General features: G+C 37.5%; 1 protein-coding gene across 1 annotated transcript in view; it reads right to left on the reverse strand.

Annotated features, from left to right (window-relative positions):
• Positions 1–20,270, reverse strand: part of UGGT2 (UDP-glucose glycoprotein glucosyltransferase 2) — a 251,160-nt gene that overhangs the window by 97,398 nt on the left and 133,492 nt on the right. The window contains exons 21-22 of the mRNA XM_003832030.4: positions 4,329–4,535; positions 2,270–2,401 (exon numbers count right to left, since the gene is read on the reverse strand). Of these exons, the coding sequence (XP_003832078.1) occupies positions 2,270–2,401; positions 4,329–4,535 (339 nt within the window). The remainder of the gene's footprint in view (positions 1–2,269; positions 2,402–4,328; positions 4,536–20,270) is intronic.

A 20,270-nucleotide genomic window follows, 5' to 3' on the forward strand; every position in this document is an offset into this window, starting at 1 on the left:
TGACACTGCTATGAATGTGCTATGGTTTGAATGTCTTTGTCCTCCCCAAAATTTATGTTAAAACTGAATCCCCAATGCAACAGTGTTGGCAGCTGGAGCCTAATGGGAGGTGTTTAGGTCATGAGGGCTGTGCCCTCAAAATGGACTAATGCCACTATAAAAAGGCTTTCAGGAGTGGGTTTGCTCTCTCCTGCCATGTAGGAACATAGCACTCATCCCCTTTTTGCCCCACTGCCTTCTGCCATATGAGGATGCAGCAAGAAAGCTCCCATCAGATGCCAGTGCCTTGATCTTGGACTTCCCAGCCTCCAGAAGTATGAGAGAATAAATTTCTGTTCTTTTATAGATTTCTGAGATTATATAGTCTCAGGTATTTTGTTACAGCAGCACAAAACAGAATAAGACAAAATGTGTCCCTCAAAACCCATGTGTTGAAACTTAGTGGCCAGTGCGATAGCACTGAGAGGTGTGGCCTTTGGGAGATGATTAAGCCACGAGGGCTCTGCCCTCATGAATGGAATTTGTATCCTTATAATAAAAGAGTTCAAGACTGAAGGGAGCACTCTGTTGCCCTTCTACCTTCCACCATGTAAAAACAGAGCAACAAGGGGCCATCCTGGAAGCAGAGAGCAGCCCTCACCAGACATCCATGGCAGCACGTCGGCCTCACATTTCCAAGCATCCAGAAGTATAAGAAATAAATTTATGTTCTTTATAAATTAGCCAGTCTGTGGCATATTTTTATAGCAGCATAAACATACTTAAGATAGCTGCCTTATCAGTAAGGGTGCTGTTTGTTGTCTCTCTCTATCCATCAAAATATTAGCCCCAAGAAAACGTAGTTGTTCACTGCTGTGCCTTCAGAATCTAGAAGAATGTTTGGTTCACAGTAGGTGTAAGATTAATATCTTAATATTTTTATCAATTTTAAGGAAAGTCAGGACAAAACATAGTTTTATGTTTATGAGAAATAAGTTGAACATAACTGTATCTAGTATTTGTTACCATTAATGTCAATAACACTATATGAATTATATCAAAATGACAAGACATAGGATAGCTTTTCCCTAGTATATAATTAAAAGGCAAGGCACTAGATAAAACAGGTGCCATTGTTTCCCTCTTTATCCCTTAAAATGCTTGACATGGTCAAAGACAGCCAAAAGCTTTAGAACTGTTTTTAAAAGCTGTATTTCCTCCCAAAGTAACTTTTAAAGTGAAAAAGCAATGCCATTTACAGAGCTCTACATATCTCACTACCAAAATTCACCAATACTTTTTACAATAAATGGCAGCTTTTGACATGTGTAAAATAGCACTGTACATAGATGAACCTGAATCTAATATGCAGGTGAACAGAATTCAAAAGTAAGTGAAAAACAAAACATTAAGAGTGCATTAGAACTTTGAAGATGATTGAGGGATATATAATTTGAAAATTCAAGCCACAGATATGTGAAACACACTGCATTTGCTGATTTCTTAATAAACCTAAGCACCAGATTCAGTTTTTTACTTAAACAATTTGTATGAAATAAGACTATCATATTAAAAATATTAGTATATAGATATCATCCACTTATTTTGTATGTGTCTACAAAGACTGCAATCAGAAAAACATTTATATTAACAGAAAAATCATGATGTAAAATTATATATAGTACGATTATAAGGATGTATTCTAAAAAACCAAAAATGGCTATCTATGTATGGTAGAAAAAAGGGCTGAAAGGAAAAACAATAAGCTATTAAGTTTTATTAGGGTGGTTGGAGAGTAAGAGATTTTCTTCCTATAGCCTTGTAAATATTTTATTAATAAATACTACATGGCAATTTATACTACTTGATACTTCAAAACTGAAAATAGTATCTAATGCCATTTAACATACACAACTGTAGGAACAAGAAGAAAGATGTCATAACCTACTTGCTACACCTACTACAACAGTGGTTCTAATGACAATGTTTTGAAGATGTGCATTAAGTTGTTTCTTCTAATACTTACATTAGAACAAAATAAAAGCAAGACACATAAAGAACATTCTTCCTTACCCACATCATCATTCTCATTAAATAGGGGAAAGAATGAAGGAATGGGAAGTGTGTCATGACCCCATTTTATTTATGCTGAGTTGTGTCTGGTGTCTTCAGCTCATGAACACCGTCCTCTGTGTGTGTCAGTCACATCAGGGGAATTGTGACAGAAAAAAGGCAGACCAGTGCACTGCAGTGTCACTGAGAAAAGAGAGCAACAGCTTTTTCTACTTACTCTCCCATTGCTGACAATACCCATTTCTCCAGGACGTAACTTAAGTACATCTTGACAGAACAACTGGTGAGTTCGAAAAATATTCACTCCAACAGTATTATATTTTTTCTCAAAAGCATTCTTATCCATCCCCTAAAGCAAAAGTTAAGATTGATGAAACTAATATGAGAACAGTAAGTAAATATATTAAATCATTTTGTTTAAAAAACTACTTTAATATTAGTATAAAATTTTAAATAATACTTTCAAAATCATTATTTGGTATAATTTTCTTCGAAAGAACATTTTTAAAAAAAGAATTCTGTTTTGACAAGTCATTTATAACATGCTTAAATCTTGTTACAAGTTGATACAGTTTGCTATTCATTCTTTGAGAATTTCAGGGAAAATACCAGACTAGTAAATTACTAGGGAACATCAATTTAAATAAAATTTGATATGAAGAAAATGAAATTAAATATTTATTAAATTCTGAACTCAGTACCTCTTATTTGGTACTTTCAATTTAAAAAGTGTTTAAAATGGAAATACTCCTTTCTCCCCATTATACTAATCCCAGAAGACCAGTTTAGTAATAATATATTTAAATACGGAAATAATAAAAGTAATGCTTGGTCAAAGTAAAAAAATATATGGACATTCACAGAAAATAAACCACATACATGCTCATTGCACCTTCATACTAAGGTACATTTCTCTCTCTCAGTACTTCTCAAACTTTAATGTACATACCAATCACCTGGTATCTTATTAAAATGCAGAATATACTTCAGTAGAATCCAGGCCTTAAATTCTGAATTTCTAACAAGTTCCCAGATGCTTTCATGATGATGAAAATGTTTTCCCGCATTGTCCAATATGGCAGCCATGGCTTCATATGGTTATGCGGCATTCAAAATGTGGCTACTATGACTGAGGAACTGAATTTAAAATCTTATTTAAGTATAAAATGGCCATATGTAGCCAGTGGCTGTGGTGTTGGACCATGTAGGCCCTGATCCTCTTTACCTCCAAAATCCCCATTTCAATCGTCCCCTTTCTGACCACAACCTCATGACCATCACCATCCCTAGATCAACCATTACTCAAACTTTCAGTCCACAGACTCTACCATTTATTCACTGTCTATCATCCTTCCCATGGCGTAATTTCCTTTTAACCAAGTTCTATCTCAGGGTACTTTACTATAACCAAAACTTCTCCATGTTTAGCTCCCTTGAATGCTCCCCCTCGGTCATATTCACTGGTCCAAACCCCAGCCTTGGTTAAACACAACTCTGCTGAGTCTGCAACTGGATGAAAACAGTAAAATACAGTTGGAGAAAAACATACGACCAAGGCTGATCTCACTTTGAATTTATTGTCATTAATCTCAAGTGGACCCTCAGCAATGACCAGAAATCTTCCTTCACTAATGCATTTAATTTACTTTCTCACTCTCAGAATAATAGTAAAATATTCAACATTTCCTCTTTTTGTCCTCGACCCTTTAAAAATACATACTGCCACTCTAATCCTTAGCTAATGACCTGACTTTTGGAAGCAAATCAATCAAAACCACTTATAAATATTTTGTCTGTCTTTCCTCCTACAATGTAAGCTCCACAAAGAACAGGGACAGGGACTCTATCTGCTTGTTCACAAGTTTATCTCCATTGTCTCATAAACGATCAATATGTATTTTTTGAATGAATAATGATTGTTTCTTCAAGAGGATCATCGTTGAAACTCCCCCCATAATGGACCCCTTCAGTGAAATACCTGAGATTTACGTAACGCTTTAACGCCCAATTCTTCACTTAAGTACATATCCTAACTAGAATGCCATCAACTTTAAGAATCATGAAGTAGTTAATGAAACATATGAAATCTGATTTATTAAATGCCTCTGTGCAGAGTCATATCATTTAATGTTTATCTTTTCCCATTTGAAAAGGAATGTTTATTATCTTCATTTGTTTAAATCTACCATTGTTTTTCAGTAACAATATCTCCAAATACACTTACACTTTTAAAATATGCAATACATACATATTTAATATTTCAAATAGCTACTGACCTCAATAAGGAATGTTTTAACTTTATCTCCAGAGTAAATAGCTGTAGCAATTTCTTCCTTTGCCAGTTGCCCAAGAAAGCTTCTCAAAAACATGTTCTTCTGTGTAAGAAAAGCTGCCAAAATTCCTCTAGAAATAGCTGTGTTCTCTTCATTTATTTTTGATGTAGGATTATAAATAATCCCCAACCGACTATGAACACTTGTTTTCTGCAAACATATTTATAGATTAAAAAGACCAGTATCATACATATCATTTTACAGGTGAGTATATTTTCTTTCCCACCCAGTTTGTTCACTGTATCATGCACCACCTTTCACTATCAAAGCCCTCCCATGTTTACTGTACTAAATGTGATATACCACTGAAAAAGCCTAACAATCATTTTACTAACTCCAATTCCTTCAGATATTTGCATAATGATTCATTTGTAATGTAACATTATATTTAAGCTTTTTGTATGTGAAATAACACAAATAAAAAATACACAAAACAAAATGTAGAGCTCAGTGAATTAACCCATAAACCTACTATCCTGGTCACTGGCACTGCCAGCAACTCCAAAAAGATTCCGCAGATCTCTGTCAATTACCACACCCTCCCACTTTTCTAAAGACAACCACTCTCTTGTCATTTATGGTAATAACAACTTTGCTCTTCTTTATAGTTTATCCCCTAAACTTGCACTGCTAAACATTTAATCAATTTTAAATTTCATATAAATGGAGTCATGCAGTATTATTTTGTGTTCTTTCCCCACTCAATAATGTGAGATTTATCAATACTGTTTTCTGTAGCTGTAGTCAATTTTTAGTACTGTACAGAATTCCATCATATGAATATACAGTCTTTTATCTATTCTACTGTTGCTGGACATCTGAGTTTCTTCCAGTTTAGAGCTCTAAAAATAGGATATACATATCTTCCACTTCAGAAGATGCTAAATAGTTTTTCAAAGTAATATACATACCAGCAACAGATAACAAACAGTTCCATTACCTCACAGCCTAAGAAACACTTTGTATTGTCAGATTTTAATTTAAATCATTCTCGTACATATGTAAAGATATCTCATCAGGGTTTTAATTTTCTTTTCTCTTATCATTAACAATACTAAACATCCTTTGATATGTTCTTTGGCTTCTTTTATGACTTGCCTGTTCAATCTGCTTCCAGTATTTTTTGGATTATCTTTTTTGGCCCCTGACTTGGAAGAGTTGGATTTCTAAGACTTAAGGGCTTTTTTTGGTTATATGTGTAGAGATATGCTTCTCCCATTCTATGGCTTGTTTTGTAGTGTACTAATGATGTGTTATGATGGGAAGCAGTCCTTAATTTTAAAGTAGTTCCATTTATTGGTATTATACCTGATGGCTACTGTGTTTTGGGTCTCATTTTAGAAAACTTTCTCTACTCTAAAGTAAAAAACATAATCTATATTATCTTTTTTTATTATTATACTTTAAGTTTTAAGGTACATGTGCACATTGTGCAGGTTAGTTACATATGTATACATGTGCCATGCTGGTGCACTGCACCCACTAACTCGTCATCTAGCATTAGGTATATCTCCCAATGCTATCCCTCCCCCCTCCCGCCACCCCACAACAGTCCCCAGAGTGTGATGTTCCCCTTCCTGTGTCCATGTGATCTCATTGTTCAATTCCCACCTATGAGTGAGAATATGCGGTGTTTGGTTTTTTGTTCTTGCGATAGTTTACTGAGAATGATGTTTTCCAATTTCATCCATGTCCCTACAAAGGACATGAACTCATCATTTTTTATGGCTGCATAGAATTCCATGGTGTATATGTGCCACATTTTCTTAATCCAGTCTATCATTGTTGGACATTTGGGTTGGTTCCAAGTCTTTGCTATTGTGAACAATGCCGCAATAAACATGTGTGTGCATGTGTCTTTATAGCACCATGATTTATAGTCCTTTGGGTATATACCCAGTAATGGGATGGCTGGGTCAAATGGTATTTCTAGTTCTAGATCCCTGAGGAATCGCCACACTGACTTCCACAATGGTTGAACTAGTTTACAGTCCCACCAACAGTGTAAAAGTGTTCCTATTTCTTCACATCCTCTCCAGCACCTGTTGTTTCCTGACTTTTTAATGATCGCCATTCTAACTGGTGTGAGATGGTATCTCATTGTGGTTTTGATTTGCATTTCTCTGATGGCCAGTGATGATGAGCATTTTTTCATGTGTTTTTTGGCTGCATAAATGTCTTCTTTTGAGAAGTGTCTGTTCATGTCCTTTGCCCACTTTGTGATGGGGTTGTTTTTTTCGTGTAAATTTGTTTGCATTCATTGTAGATTCTGGATATTAGCCCTTTGTCAGATGAGTAGGTTGCAAAAATTTTCTCCCATTTTGTAGGTTGCCTGTTCACTCTGATGGTAGTTTCTTTTGCTGTGCAGAAGCTCTTTAGTTTAATTACATCCCATTTGTCAATTTTGGCTTTTGTTGCCATTGCTTTTGGTGTTTTAGACATGAAGTACTTGCCCATGCCTATGTCCTGAATGGTAATGCCTAGGTTTTCTTGTAGGGTTTTTATGGTTTTAGGTCTAACGTTTAAGTCTTTAATCCATCTTGAATTGATTTTTGTATAAGGTGTAAGGAAGGGATCCAGTTTCAGCTTTCTACATATGGCTAGCCAGTTTTCCCAGCACCATTTATTAAATAGGGAATCCTTTCCCCATTGCTTGTCATTTGACCCAGCCATCCCATTACTGGGTATATACCCAAAGGACTATGAATCATGCTGCTATAAAGACACACGCACACGTATGTTTATTGCGGCATTATTCACAATAGCAAAGACTTGGAACCAACCCAAATGTCCAACAATGACAGACTGGATTAAGAAAATGTGGCACATATACACCATGGAATACTATGCAGCCATAAAAAATGATGAGTTCATGTCCTTTGTAGGGACATGGGTGAAACTGGAAATCATCATTCTCAGTAAACTATCGCAAGAACAAAAAACCAAACACCGCATATTCTCACTCATAGGTGGGAACTGAACAATGAGATCACATGGACACAGGAAGGGGAATATCACATTCTGGGGACTGTTGTGGGGTGGGGGGAGGGGGGAGGGATAGCATCAGGAGATATACCTAATGCTAGATGACGAGTTAGTGGGTGCAGCGCACCAGCATGGCACATGTATACATATGTAACTAACCGGCACAATGTGCACATGTACCCTAAAACTTAAAGTATAATAATAATTAAAAAAAAAAAAAGAGATTCCTGCCCACTAAAAAAAAAAAAAAACTGTTAAGGGCAACCAGAGAGAAAGGTCAAGTTATCGACAAAGGGAAGCCCATCAGACTAACAACGGACCTCTCAGCAGAAACCCTACAACCCAGAAGAGAGTGGGGGACAATATTCAACATTCTTAAAGAAAAGAATTTTCAGCCCAGAATTTAATATCCAGCCAACCTAATCTTCATAAGTGAAGGAGAAATAAAATCCTTTACAGACAAGCAAATGCTGAGAGATTCTGTCACCACCAGGCCTGCCTTACAAGAGCTCCTGAAGGAAGCACTAAACATGGAAAGGAACAACCGGTACCAGCCACTGCAAAAACATGCCAAACTGTAAAGACCATTGGTGCTATGAAGAAACTGCATCAATTAACAGGCAAAATAACCAGCAAACATCATAATAACAGGATCAAATTTACACATAACAATATTAACCTTAAATTTAAATGGGCTAAAAGCCCCAATTAAAAGACAGAGACTGGAAATTGGATAAAGAGTCAAGACCCATCAGTGTGCTGTCTTCAGGAGACCCATCTCATGTGCAGAGACACACATAGGCTCAAATAAAGGGAAGGAGGAAGATCTACCAAGCAAATGGAAAGAAAAAAAGAGCAGGGGTTGCAATCCTCGTCTCTGATAAAACAGACTTTAAACCAACAAAGATTAAAAGAGACAACAAAGGCCAGTACATAATGGTAAACGGATGAATTGAACAAGAATAGCTAACAATCCCACATATATATGTACCCAATACAGGAGCACCCAGATTCATAAAGCAAGTCCTTAGAGACCTAAAAAGAGACTTAGACTCCTACACAATAATAATGGGAGACTTTAACACCCCACTGTCAATACTAGACAGCTCAACAAGACAAATGTTAACAAGGATATCCAGGACCTGAACTCAGCTCTGCACCAAGCAGACCTAACAGACATCTACAGAACTCTCCACCCCAAATCAACAGAATATACATTCTTTGGAGCACCACATTGCACCTATTCTAAAATCGATTACATAATTGGAAGTAAACCACTCTTCAGCAAATATAAAAGAACACAAATCACAACAAACTGTCTCTCAGATCACAGTGCAATCAAATTAGAACTCAGGATTAAGAAACTCACTCAAAACCACTCAACTACATGAAAACTGAACAACTTGATCCTGAATGACTACTGGATAAATAACGAATGAAGGCAGAAATAAAGATGTTCTTTGAAACCAACGAAAACAAAGACACAACGTACCAGGATCTTTGGGACACATTTAAAGCAGTGTGTAGAGGGAAATTTATACTACTAAATGCCTATAAGAGAAAGCAGGAAAGATCTAAAATCAACACCCTAACATCACAACTGAAAGAACTAGAGAAGCAAGAGCAAACACATTCAAAAGCTAGCAGAACGCAAGAAATAACTAAGATCAGAGCAGAACTGAAGGAGATAGAGACATAAAAAACCCTTCAAAAAATCAATGAATCCAGGAGCTAGTTTTTTGAAAAGAACAAAATTGATAGACTGCTAGCAAGACTAATAAAGAAGAAAAGAAAGAAGAATCAAATAGACACAATAAAAAATGATAAAGGGGATATCACCACTGATCCCACAGAAATACAAACTACCATCAGAGAATACTATAAACACCTCTACGCAAATAAACTAGAAAATCTAGAAGAAATGGATAAATTCCTGGACACATACACCCTCCCAAGACTAAACCAGGAAGAAGCTGAATCTCTGAATAGACAAATAACAGGCTCTGAAATTGAGGCAATAATTAATAGCCTACCAACTAAAAAAAGTCCAGGACCAGATGGATTCACAGCCGAATTCTACAAGAGGTACAAAGAGGAGCTGGTACCCTTCCTTCTGAAACTATTCCAATCAATGGAAAAAGAGAGAATCCTCCCTAACTCAATTTATGAGGCCAATATCATCCTGACACCAAAGCCTGGCAGAAACACAACAAAAAAAAGAGAATTTTAGACCAATATCCCTGATGAACATCAATGCAAAAATCCTCAATAAAATACTGGCAAAACAAATCCAGCAGCACATGAAAAAGCTTATCCACCATGATCAAGTGGGCTTCATCCCTGGGATGCAAGACTGGTTCAACATATGCAAATCAATAAATGTAATCCATCACATAAACAGAATCAACAACAAAAACCACATGATTATCTCAATAGATGCAGAAAAGGCCTTTAACAAAATGCAACAGCCCTTCATGCTAAAAACTCTCAATGAACTAGGTATTGATGGAACATATCTCAAAATAATAAGAGCTATTTATGACAAACCCACAGCCAATATCATACTGAATGGGCAAAAACTGGAAGCATTCCCTTTGAAAACTGGCACAAGACAGGGATGCTCTCTCTCACCACTCCTGTTCAACATAGTGTTGGAAGTTCTGGCCAGGGCAATCAGGCAAGAGAAAGAAATAAAGGGTGTTCAATTAGAAAATGAGAAAGTCAAATTGTCCCTGTTTGCAGATGACATGATTGTATATTTAGAAAACCCCATCGTCTGAACCCAAAATATCCTTTAGCTGATAAGCAACTTCAGCAAAGTCTCTGGATACAAAATCAATGTGCAAAAATCACAAGCATTCCTATACACCATTAACAGACACACAGAGAGCCAAATCATGAGTGAACTCCCATTCACAATTGCTACAAAGAGAATGAAATACCTAGTAATTCAACTTACAAGGGATGTGAAGGACCTCTTCAAAGAGAACTACAAACCACTGCTCAAAGAAATAAAAGAGGACACAAACAAATGGAAGAATATTCCATGCTCATGGATAGGAAGAATCAATATCATGAAAATGGCCGCACTGCCCAAGGTAATTCATAGATTCAGTGCCATCCCCATCAAGCTACCAATGACTTTCTTCGCAGAATTGGAAAAAACTACTTTAAAGTTCATATGGAACCAAAAAACAGCCTGCATTGCCAAGACAATCCTAAGCCAAAAGAACAAAGCTGGAGGCATCACGCTACCTGACTTCAAACTATACTACAAGGCTACAGTAACCAAAACAGCATGGTACTGGTACCAAAACAGAGATATAGACCAATGGAACAGAACAGAGCCCTCAGAAATAATACCACACATCTACAACCATCTGATCTTTGACAAACCTGACAAAAACAAGAAATGGGGAAAGGATTCCCTATTTAATAAATGGTGCTGGGAAAACTGGCTAGCCATATGTAGAAAGCTGACATTGGATCCTTTCCTTACACCTTATACAAAAATTAATTCAAGATGGATTAGAGACCTAAATGTTAGACCTAAAACCACAAAACCCCTAGAAGAAAACCTAGGCAATACCATTTAGGACATAGGCATGGTCAAGGACTTCATGACTAAAACACCAAAAGCAATGGCAACAAAAGCCAAAATTGACAAATGGGATCTAATTAAACTAAAGAGCTGCTCCACAGCAAAAGAAACTATCATCAGAGTGAACAGGCAACTTACAGAATGGGAGAAAATTTTTGCAATCTACCCATCTGACAAAGGGCTAATATCCAGAATCTACAAAGAAATCAAACAAACTTATAAGAAAAAAACAAACAACCCCATCAAAAAGTGGGCAAAGGATATGAATAGACACTTCTCAAAAGAAGACATCTACACAACCAACAAACACATGGAAAAATGCTCATCATCACTGGTCATCAGAGAAGTGCAAATCAAAACCACAATGAGATACCATCTCACACCAGTTAGAATAGCAATCATTTAAAAAGTCAGGAAACAACAGATGCTGGAGAGGATGTGGAGAAATAGGAACGCTTTTACACTGTTGGTGTGAGTGTAAATTAGTTCAACCTTTGTGGAAGACAGTGTGGTGATTCCTCAAGCATCTAAACTAGAATTAATATTTGACCCAGCAATCCCATTACTGCTTATATACCCAAAGGATTATAAATCATGCTACTATGAAGACACATGCACATGTATGTTTATTGTGGCACTATTGACAATAGCAAAGACTTGGAACCAACCCAAATGTCCATCAATGATAGACTGGATTAAGAAAATGTGGCACGTATACACCATGGAATACTATGCAGCCATAAAAAAGGATCAGTTCATGTCCTTTGCCGGGACATGGATGAAGCTGGAAACCATCATTTTCAGGAAACTATAAGGACAGAAAACCAAATACCACATGTTCTCACTCATAGGTGGGAATTGAACAATGAGATCAATTGGACACAGGGCCTTGGACACAGGGCGGGGAACATCACCCACCAGGGCCTGTTGAGGGATGGGGGCCTGAGGGAGGGATAGCATTAGGAGACATACCTAATGTAAATGATGAGTTGATGGGTACAGCAAACCATCATGGCACATATATACCTACGTATCAAACCTGCATGTTGTGCACATGTACCCTAGAACTTAAAGTATAATAATAAAAAAAAAAGAAGGCAATGAGATGATATATTCAAAGTGTTAAAATATTCCTTACAACTATTGTAAAGTTTCTTAAAACTACTGGCATCCTCTTAAATTTACAAAGGCAGAAGAAAGCAAGCTACAAAAGGAGAGAATTAAAGATTTGTCAATTTCCTTGGACAAGTGAAAAGTTACTATTTTGTTTTGACTTCAGTATGTTTGATATATAGAAAGGATAATTAATAGAATTAAAACTCTAAGTGGCTGGGCTCAGTGGCTCCTGCCTATAATCCCAGCACTTTGGGAGGCTGAGGCAGGTGGATCACCTGAGGTGAGGAGTTTGAGACCACTCTGGCCATTATGGTGAAACTCCATCTCTACTAAAAAAAAAAAAAAAAAAAAAAAAAAAAAAAAAAAATTAGCTGGGCGTGGTGATGCACGCCTGTAATCCCAACCACATGCGAGGCTGAGGCAGGAGAATCACTTGAACCTACTAGGAGGTGGAGGATGCAGTGAGCCGAGACTGCACCACCACACTCCAGCCTGGGCGACTAAGTGAGACTCTTTCAAAAAAACAAAAACAAAAAAACAAAAAAACCCCTACAAAACTCTTAAGTATAAAAATTATGAAGAAATTTTAAAAGACTGATAGTTCTGATATAGACATTTTTTAACTGTCAAGAACATCACACACTAATTTAAATGATATCAAAATGTAAAGTGACATGCAAAATATTAATCTACAAAATGCTTCTATGGGTCAATGATAAAATCCTAACACTTACAAGCCTGATATTATCTGGCACCTCATTCTTCTGTTATCTCATCTCTTCTCCTTGCTGTGTTCTAGCCATACACTTTGCTGTCTTCTTACATAAAGTATGTTCTTGCATTAGAACCTCTGCATCAGCTAGACACTCTGGTGGGAATATACTTTCCCTCATTATTTGAATTGTTAATTCCCTCAATTCCTTCAGGTCATTGCTGAAATGTCATCTTCTCAATGAGGTGTATCCTGCCAACTTTATTTAAAATTGTAATCTGTCTGCAACCTGACTCTCTGCTCCTGATTTTCCCTTACCCAGTTCTTTTTCTTTTTCCATAGCATTTCTCAGCTTCTTGACATGTAACTCAATTTACATATGCCTATCACTTATTGTCTGTCTCCCTATGCACGCTACCCCTGCTAAAATTTAACCTGCACAAGAGAAAAGATCTTAATATTGTAAACTAATATATCCCCAGAAGGGAAAACATAGTCACTCAAATACTTAGACAGTAAATGAATAATAAATAGATTATATATGAAAAGGACATACTTATTTAGATGCAAAAAATACACTTATCCCTGTGGAAGCTTTAGCCACTCCAGTCAGGGTTATAAGGACAGAGCTCCGATCTCTCCCTGGGACAGGGCTTCCGGGGGAGGGTGGCCACCATCTCTGCAGATTGGTCGACTCAGCTGTTCCAGCCTGCCAGCTTTGGAGAGTCCAAACAGTCCAGACAAGGAAGGTTCCCCCACCAACAGAGCATAGCTGCTCTATCTGATCATGGCCAGACTGCTTCTTTAAGCAGGACCCCAATCCATTCCTCCTCACTGGGGAGGACCTCCCTGCAGAGGCTTCAGCCACACCAGCCAGGATTATAAAGACAGAGCTTTGATCTCTTCCTGAGACAGAGTTCCCAGTGGGAGAAGCGGCTACCATCTCTGCAGTTCGGTTGACTCAGCTGTTCCACTCAGCCGGCTCTGGAGAGTCCAAACAGTCTGGGTGAGAAATGATCCACCCCCAACACAGCACACCTGCTCCACCAACAAGCAGCCAGACTGCCTCTTTAAGCAGGTCCCTGATCCCATTCTTCCTATCTGCATAAGATCTCACAACAAGGGTCTCCAGCCACCTGCTATAGGTGTGTTTGGGCTGGCAACAGGTCTATACCCCCCTATGACAGAGCTTCCAGAAGGATCTGGCTGCCATCTTTGTTGTTTCACAGCCTTCACTGGTGATACCTCTGGGTACAGGAAAAACAGAAGCAACTAGGGTCTGGAGTGAACCCTCAGCAAACTGCAGCAGCCCTACAGAAGAGCAGCTTGACCGTTAAAAACAAACAGAAAGCAACAAAATCATCGTCAACAAAAAGGACCCCAGAAAAACCCCATTCAAAGGTCAGCAATCTCAAAAATCACAGGTAGATAAGCCCACAAAGATGAGAAAAAATCAAAGCAAAAATGCTGAAAATTCAAAAGGCCAGAGTGTCTCTTCTCCTCCAAATGACTGCAACACCTCTCCCCTAAGCAGACAGAACTGGGCCGAGGCCAAGATGGCTGAAGTGATGGAAGTAGGCTTCAGAAGGTGGGTAATAAGGAACTTCGCTAAGCTAAAGGAGCATGTTCTAACCCAATGCAAAGAAACGAAGCACTATGATAAAACATTACAGGAGCTGTAAACCAGAACAATCAGTTTAGAGAGGAATATAAATGACCTGATGGAGCTGAAAAACACAACACGAGAACTTCACAATGCAACCACAAGTATCAATAACCGAACAGACCAAGCAGAGGAAAAAATTTTAGAACTTGAAAACTATCTTGCTGAAATAAGGCAGGTAGACACATTAAACAAAAAAGAATGAAAAGGAACAAACAAAACCTCCGAGAACTATAAGATTATGTAAAAGGAGCTGTGACTGATGGGGTACCTGAAAGAAACAGGGAGAACAGAACCAAGTTGAAAAACATACTTGAGGATATCATCCGGGAGAACTTCCCCAACCTAGCAGGAAAAGCCAACATTTAAATTCAGGAAATGTGGAGAACCCCAGTAAGATACTCCATGAAAAGATCAACCACAAGACATATAATCAGCAGATTCTCCAAGGTTGAAATGAAAGAAGAAATGTTAGGGGTCAGCCAGACAGAAAGGCTAGGTCATCCACAAAGGGAAGTCCATCAGACTAACAGCAGACCTCTCAGCTGAAACCCTCCAAGCCAGAAGAGATTGGAGCCAATATTCAACATTCTTAAAGAAAATAATTTCCAATTCATTTCTTAAAGAATTCCCAACAAAAAGAATTTCCAGAATTTCATATCTGGCCAAACTAAGCTTCATAAGTGAAGGAGAAACAAATGCTGAGGGAATTCATCACCACCAGGCCTGCCTTGCAAGAGCTTCTGAAGGAAGCATTAAGTATGGAAAAGAAAAACCGTCGGCAGCCATGACAAATACACACTGAAGTACACAGACCAGTGACACTATGAATCAACCACATAAACATGTCTGCAAAATAACCAGCTAGCATCATGATGACAGTATCAAATTCACACATAACAATACTAACCTTAAATGCAAATGGGTTAAATGCCCCAATTAAAAGACAAAGAATGGCAAGCTGGATAAAGAGTGGAGACCCATCAACACGCTGTCTTCAAGAGATCCATCTCACATGGAAAGACACACATAGGCTCAAAATAAAGAGATGGAGGAAAATTTACAAGCAAATGGATAACAGAAAAAAAGCAGGGGTTGCAATCCTAGTTTCTGATTTTAAACCAACAAAGGTCAAAAAAGAATGTTACATAATTGTAAAGGGTTCAAGAAGAGATAACTATCCTAAATATATAGGCACCCAATACAGAAGCACCCAGACTCATAAAGCAAATTCTTAAGAGACCTACAAAGAGACTTAGACTCCCACACAATAATAGTGAGAGACCTTAACACCCCACTAACAGTATTAGACAGATCATCGAGGCAGAAAATTAACAAAGATATTCAGGACCTGAACTCAGCTCTGGATCAAGCGGACTTGATAGATATTTACAGAAATCTCCACCAAAACCCAACAGAATATACATTCTTCTCATTGCCACATGGCACTTACTCTAAAATCGATCACATAATTGGAAGTAAAACGTTCCTCAGCAAATGCAAAATAAGTGAAATCATAACGGTCTTTCAGACCACAACACAAATTAGAACTGAAGATTAAGAAATTCACTCAAAACCACACAACTACATGAAAATTGAACAACCTGCTCCTGAATGACTCTTGAGTAAATAATGAAATTAAGGCAGAAATCAAGAAGTACTTTGAAACTAATGAGAACAAAGAGACAATGTACCAGAATCTCTGGATGCAACTAAAGCAGTGTTAATAAAAAAATTTATAGCACTAAATGCCCACATCAAAACGCTAGAAAGATCTCAAGTTAACAACCTAACATCTCAATTAAAAGAACATGAGAGCCAAGAGCAAACAAACCCCAAAGCTAGCAGAAGACAAGAAACCACGATCAGAGCTGAACTGAAGGAGTTAGACACACGAAAAACTCTTCAAAAAAAATCAACCAATCCAGGACCTGTTTTTAGAAAAAAAGTAGTAAAATAGACCACTAGCTACACTGATAAAGAAGAAAAGAGAGAAGAATCCAATAAACACAATCAGCAATGATATGGGGCATCAGAACCAACAACAAGTTCTGAAACTGAGGCAGTAATAAAGAAAGCCTAGGACCAGATGGATTCACAGCTGAATTCTACCAGAGGTACAATGAAGAGCTGGTATCATTTGTACTGAAACTATTCCACAAAATTGAAGAGGGATTCCTTCTTATTCATTTTGTAGCAATTGTGAATGGGATGGCTCTCTGCCTACTTGTTGTTGGTGTATAGGAATGCTAGAGATTTTTGCACATTGATTTTGTATCCTGAGACTTTGCTGAAGTTGCTTATCAGCTTAAGAAGCTTTTGGGCTGAGATGATGGGGTTTTCTAGATATAAGATCATGTTATCTGCAAACAAATATAATTTGACTTCTCTCTTCCTATTTGAATACCCTTTATTTCTTTCTCGTGCCTGATTGCCCTGGCCAGAACTTAATGAGGGATTCCCTTACTCATTCTATGAGGCCAGCATCATCCTGATGCCAAAACCTGGCAGAAATACAACAAAAAAGGAAAACTTCATGTCAGTACCATTGATGAACATCAATGCAAAAATCCTCAATAAACTACTAGCAAACCAAATTCAGCAGCATATAAAAAAGTTTATCCATCAGGATCAAGTTGGCTTCATCCCCAGGATGCGACGTTGGTTCAACAGACACAAATCAATAAATGTGATTCATCACATAAACAGAACTAAGGACAAAACCACATGATTATCTCAATCAATCAAGAAAAGCCTTTGATAAAATGAGACATCCCTTCATGTTAAAATCTCAATAAACCAGGTATTAAAGGAACATACCTCAAAATAATAAAAGCCATATATGACAAACTCACAGCCAATATCATACTGAATGGGCAAAAGCTGGAAGCATTTCCCCTTGAAAACTGGCACAAGACAAGGATGCCCTCTCTCACCACTCCTATTCAACACAGTATTGAAAGTTCTGGCCAGGGCAATCAGGCACGAGAAAGAAATAAAGGGTATTCAAATAGGAAGAGAGAAGTCAAATTATATTTGTTTGCAGATAACATGATCTTATATCTAGAAAACCCCATCATCTCAGCCCAAAAGCTTCTTAAGCTGATAAGCAACTTCAGCAAAGTCTCAGGATACAAAATCAATGTGCAAAAATCTCTAGCATTCCTATACACCAACAACAAGTAGGCAGAGAGCCATCCCATTCACAATTGCTACAAAATGAATAAAATACCTAGGAATATAGCTAACAAGGGAAGTATAGAATCTCTTCAAGGAGAATTACAAACCACTGCTCAAAGGAAATCGGAGAGGACACAAACAAATGGAAAAACATTCCATGCTCATGGACAGGAAGAACGAACATCATGAAAATGGCCATACTGCCCTAAGTAATTTATAGATTCAAAGCTATTCCCATTAAACTAACATTGACATTCTTCACATATTTAGAAAAAGTGATTTTAAAATTCATATGGAACCAAAAAAGAGCCCGAATAGTCAAGCCAATCCTAAGAAAAAAGAACAAAGCTGGAGGTATCATGTTACCCAACTTCAAAATATACAAGGCTACAGTAACCAAGATGGCATTGTACTGGTACAAGAAGAGACACACAGACCAATGGAACAGAACAGAGAACTCAGAAATAAGATCACACACCTACAACCATCTGATCTTCGACAAACCTGACAAAAGCAAGCAATGGGGAAAGGGTTCCCTATTTAATAAATAGTGCTGGAAGTGCTGGCTAGCCATATGCAGAAAACTGAAACTGGACCCCTTCCTTATACAAACATTAACTTAAGATAAACTAAAAACTTAAATGTAAAACCCAAAACTATTAAAACTCTAGAAGAAAATCTAGGCAATACTATTCAGGATGTAGACATGGGCAAGGATTTCATGACAAAAATGCCAAAAGCAATTGCAATAAAAGCAAAAATTGGCAAATGGGATATATTAATAATTAAACTAAAGAGCTTCTGCACAGCAAAAGAAACTATCATCAGAGAGAACACATAATCTATGAAATGGGAAAAAATTTCTCCAATCTATCCATCTGACCAAGGTCTAATATCCAGAGTCTACAAGGAACTTAAATTTACAAGAAAAAAACAAACGACAAAGTGGACAAAGTACATAAACAGACTCTTCTCAAAAGAAGATATACATGTGGCCAAAAAATATGGAGAAAAAAGCTCCACATCACTGATCATTAAAGAAATGCAAATCAAAACCACAATGAGATAACATCTCATGCCAGTCAGAATGGCCATTACTAAAAAGTCGAAAAAGAACAGATGCTGGCAAGGTTGCAGAGAAAAGAGAATGCTTAAACACAGTGGGAATAAAAATTAGGTCAGCCACTGTGAAAAGCAGTTCGGAGATTTCTCAAAGAACTGAAAACAAAATTACCATTTGACCCAGCAATCCCATTACTTGGCATATACACAAAGGAATATAAATCATTCTGTTAAATATTATAAGGATACAGGAACGTGTATGTTCATTGCAGCACCATTGACAATAGTAAAGACACGGAATCAACCTAAATGCCCATCAATGATAGACTGGATAAAGAAAATGTGATACATATACACCATGGAATACTATGCAGCCATAAAATGGAATGAAATCACATCCTTTGCAGGGACACAGAAGGAGTTGGAAGCCATTATCCTCAGCAAACTAACACAGGAACAGAAAACCAAACACCACATATTCTCACTTTTAAGTGGGAGCTGAATGATGAGACCACATGGACAAAATGGCATAAACAACACACACTGTGGTCTGTTGGGGGTGGGGGGTGTGGGGAGGGAGAGCATCAGGAAGAATAGCTAAGGGATGCAGGGCTTGGTATCTAGGCAATGGGATGATCTGTGTAGCAAACCACCATAGCATACGTTTATCTGTGTAACAAACCTGCATATCCTACACATAACTCTTAAACTTAAAAGTTAAAAAAAAAAAAAAAAGGTGGTGACAGAATTTTTGTTGTTGTTGTTGCTGTTTTCCAGATAGTGGATAGGAAGCAGTGTTAGCATGCCTCTCCCACTTGGAAGGACAGAATAGTGGGTAGAGATTCACACTGTGAATTTTTTTTCCCCCAAGAACACTACACGAAGTTACAGAAAAATATTTATTCAAAAAAGAAACATTAACTGGCTAGTAAACACAGAAAAATCTTCCATAAACAAATCAAGAGGACAAAAACAACCCCATTACAGAGTGAGCAAAGGAATGGGCACTTCTAAGAAGACATACAAGCAGCCAACAAACATGAAAAAATGCTCAGTATCACTACTCATCAGAGAGATGCAAATCAAAACCACAATGAGATACCATCTCATACCAGTCAGAACTGGTATTATTAAAAAGTCAAAAAAATAACAGATGCTCACAAGGTTGCAGAGAAAAAGGGAATGCCTAAACACAGTGGGAATGAAAAGTAGTTCAGCCACTGTAAAAAGCAGTTTGGACATTTCTCAGAGAACTAAAAACAGAACTACCATTTGACCCAACAACTCCATTGCTGGGTATATATCCAAAGAAAAATAAATCATTCTACCAAAAAAGACACCTGCACTCATGTTTATCACAGTACTATTCACAATGGCAAAGACATGGAATCAACCTAGGTGCCCACCAATGGTGGACTGAATAAAGAAAATGTGACTCATATACACCATGGAATACTACACAATATGTGCAAATTGAAATCAATCTACACATTGATTGATAGAATGAGATCATGTCCTTTGCAGCAACATTGGCTCGGCTGGAGGCCATTATTCTAAGTGAATTAA

This window comes from Pan paniscus, chromosome 14 (assembly GCF_029289425.2).
Source record: "Pan paniscus chromosome 14, NHGRI_mPanPan1-v2.0_pri, whole genome shotgun sequence".
NCBI lineage: Eukaryota > Metazoa > Chordata > Mammalia > Primates > Hominidae > Pan > Pan paniscus.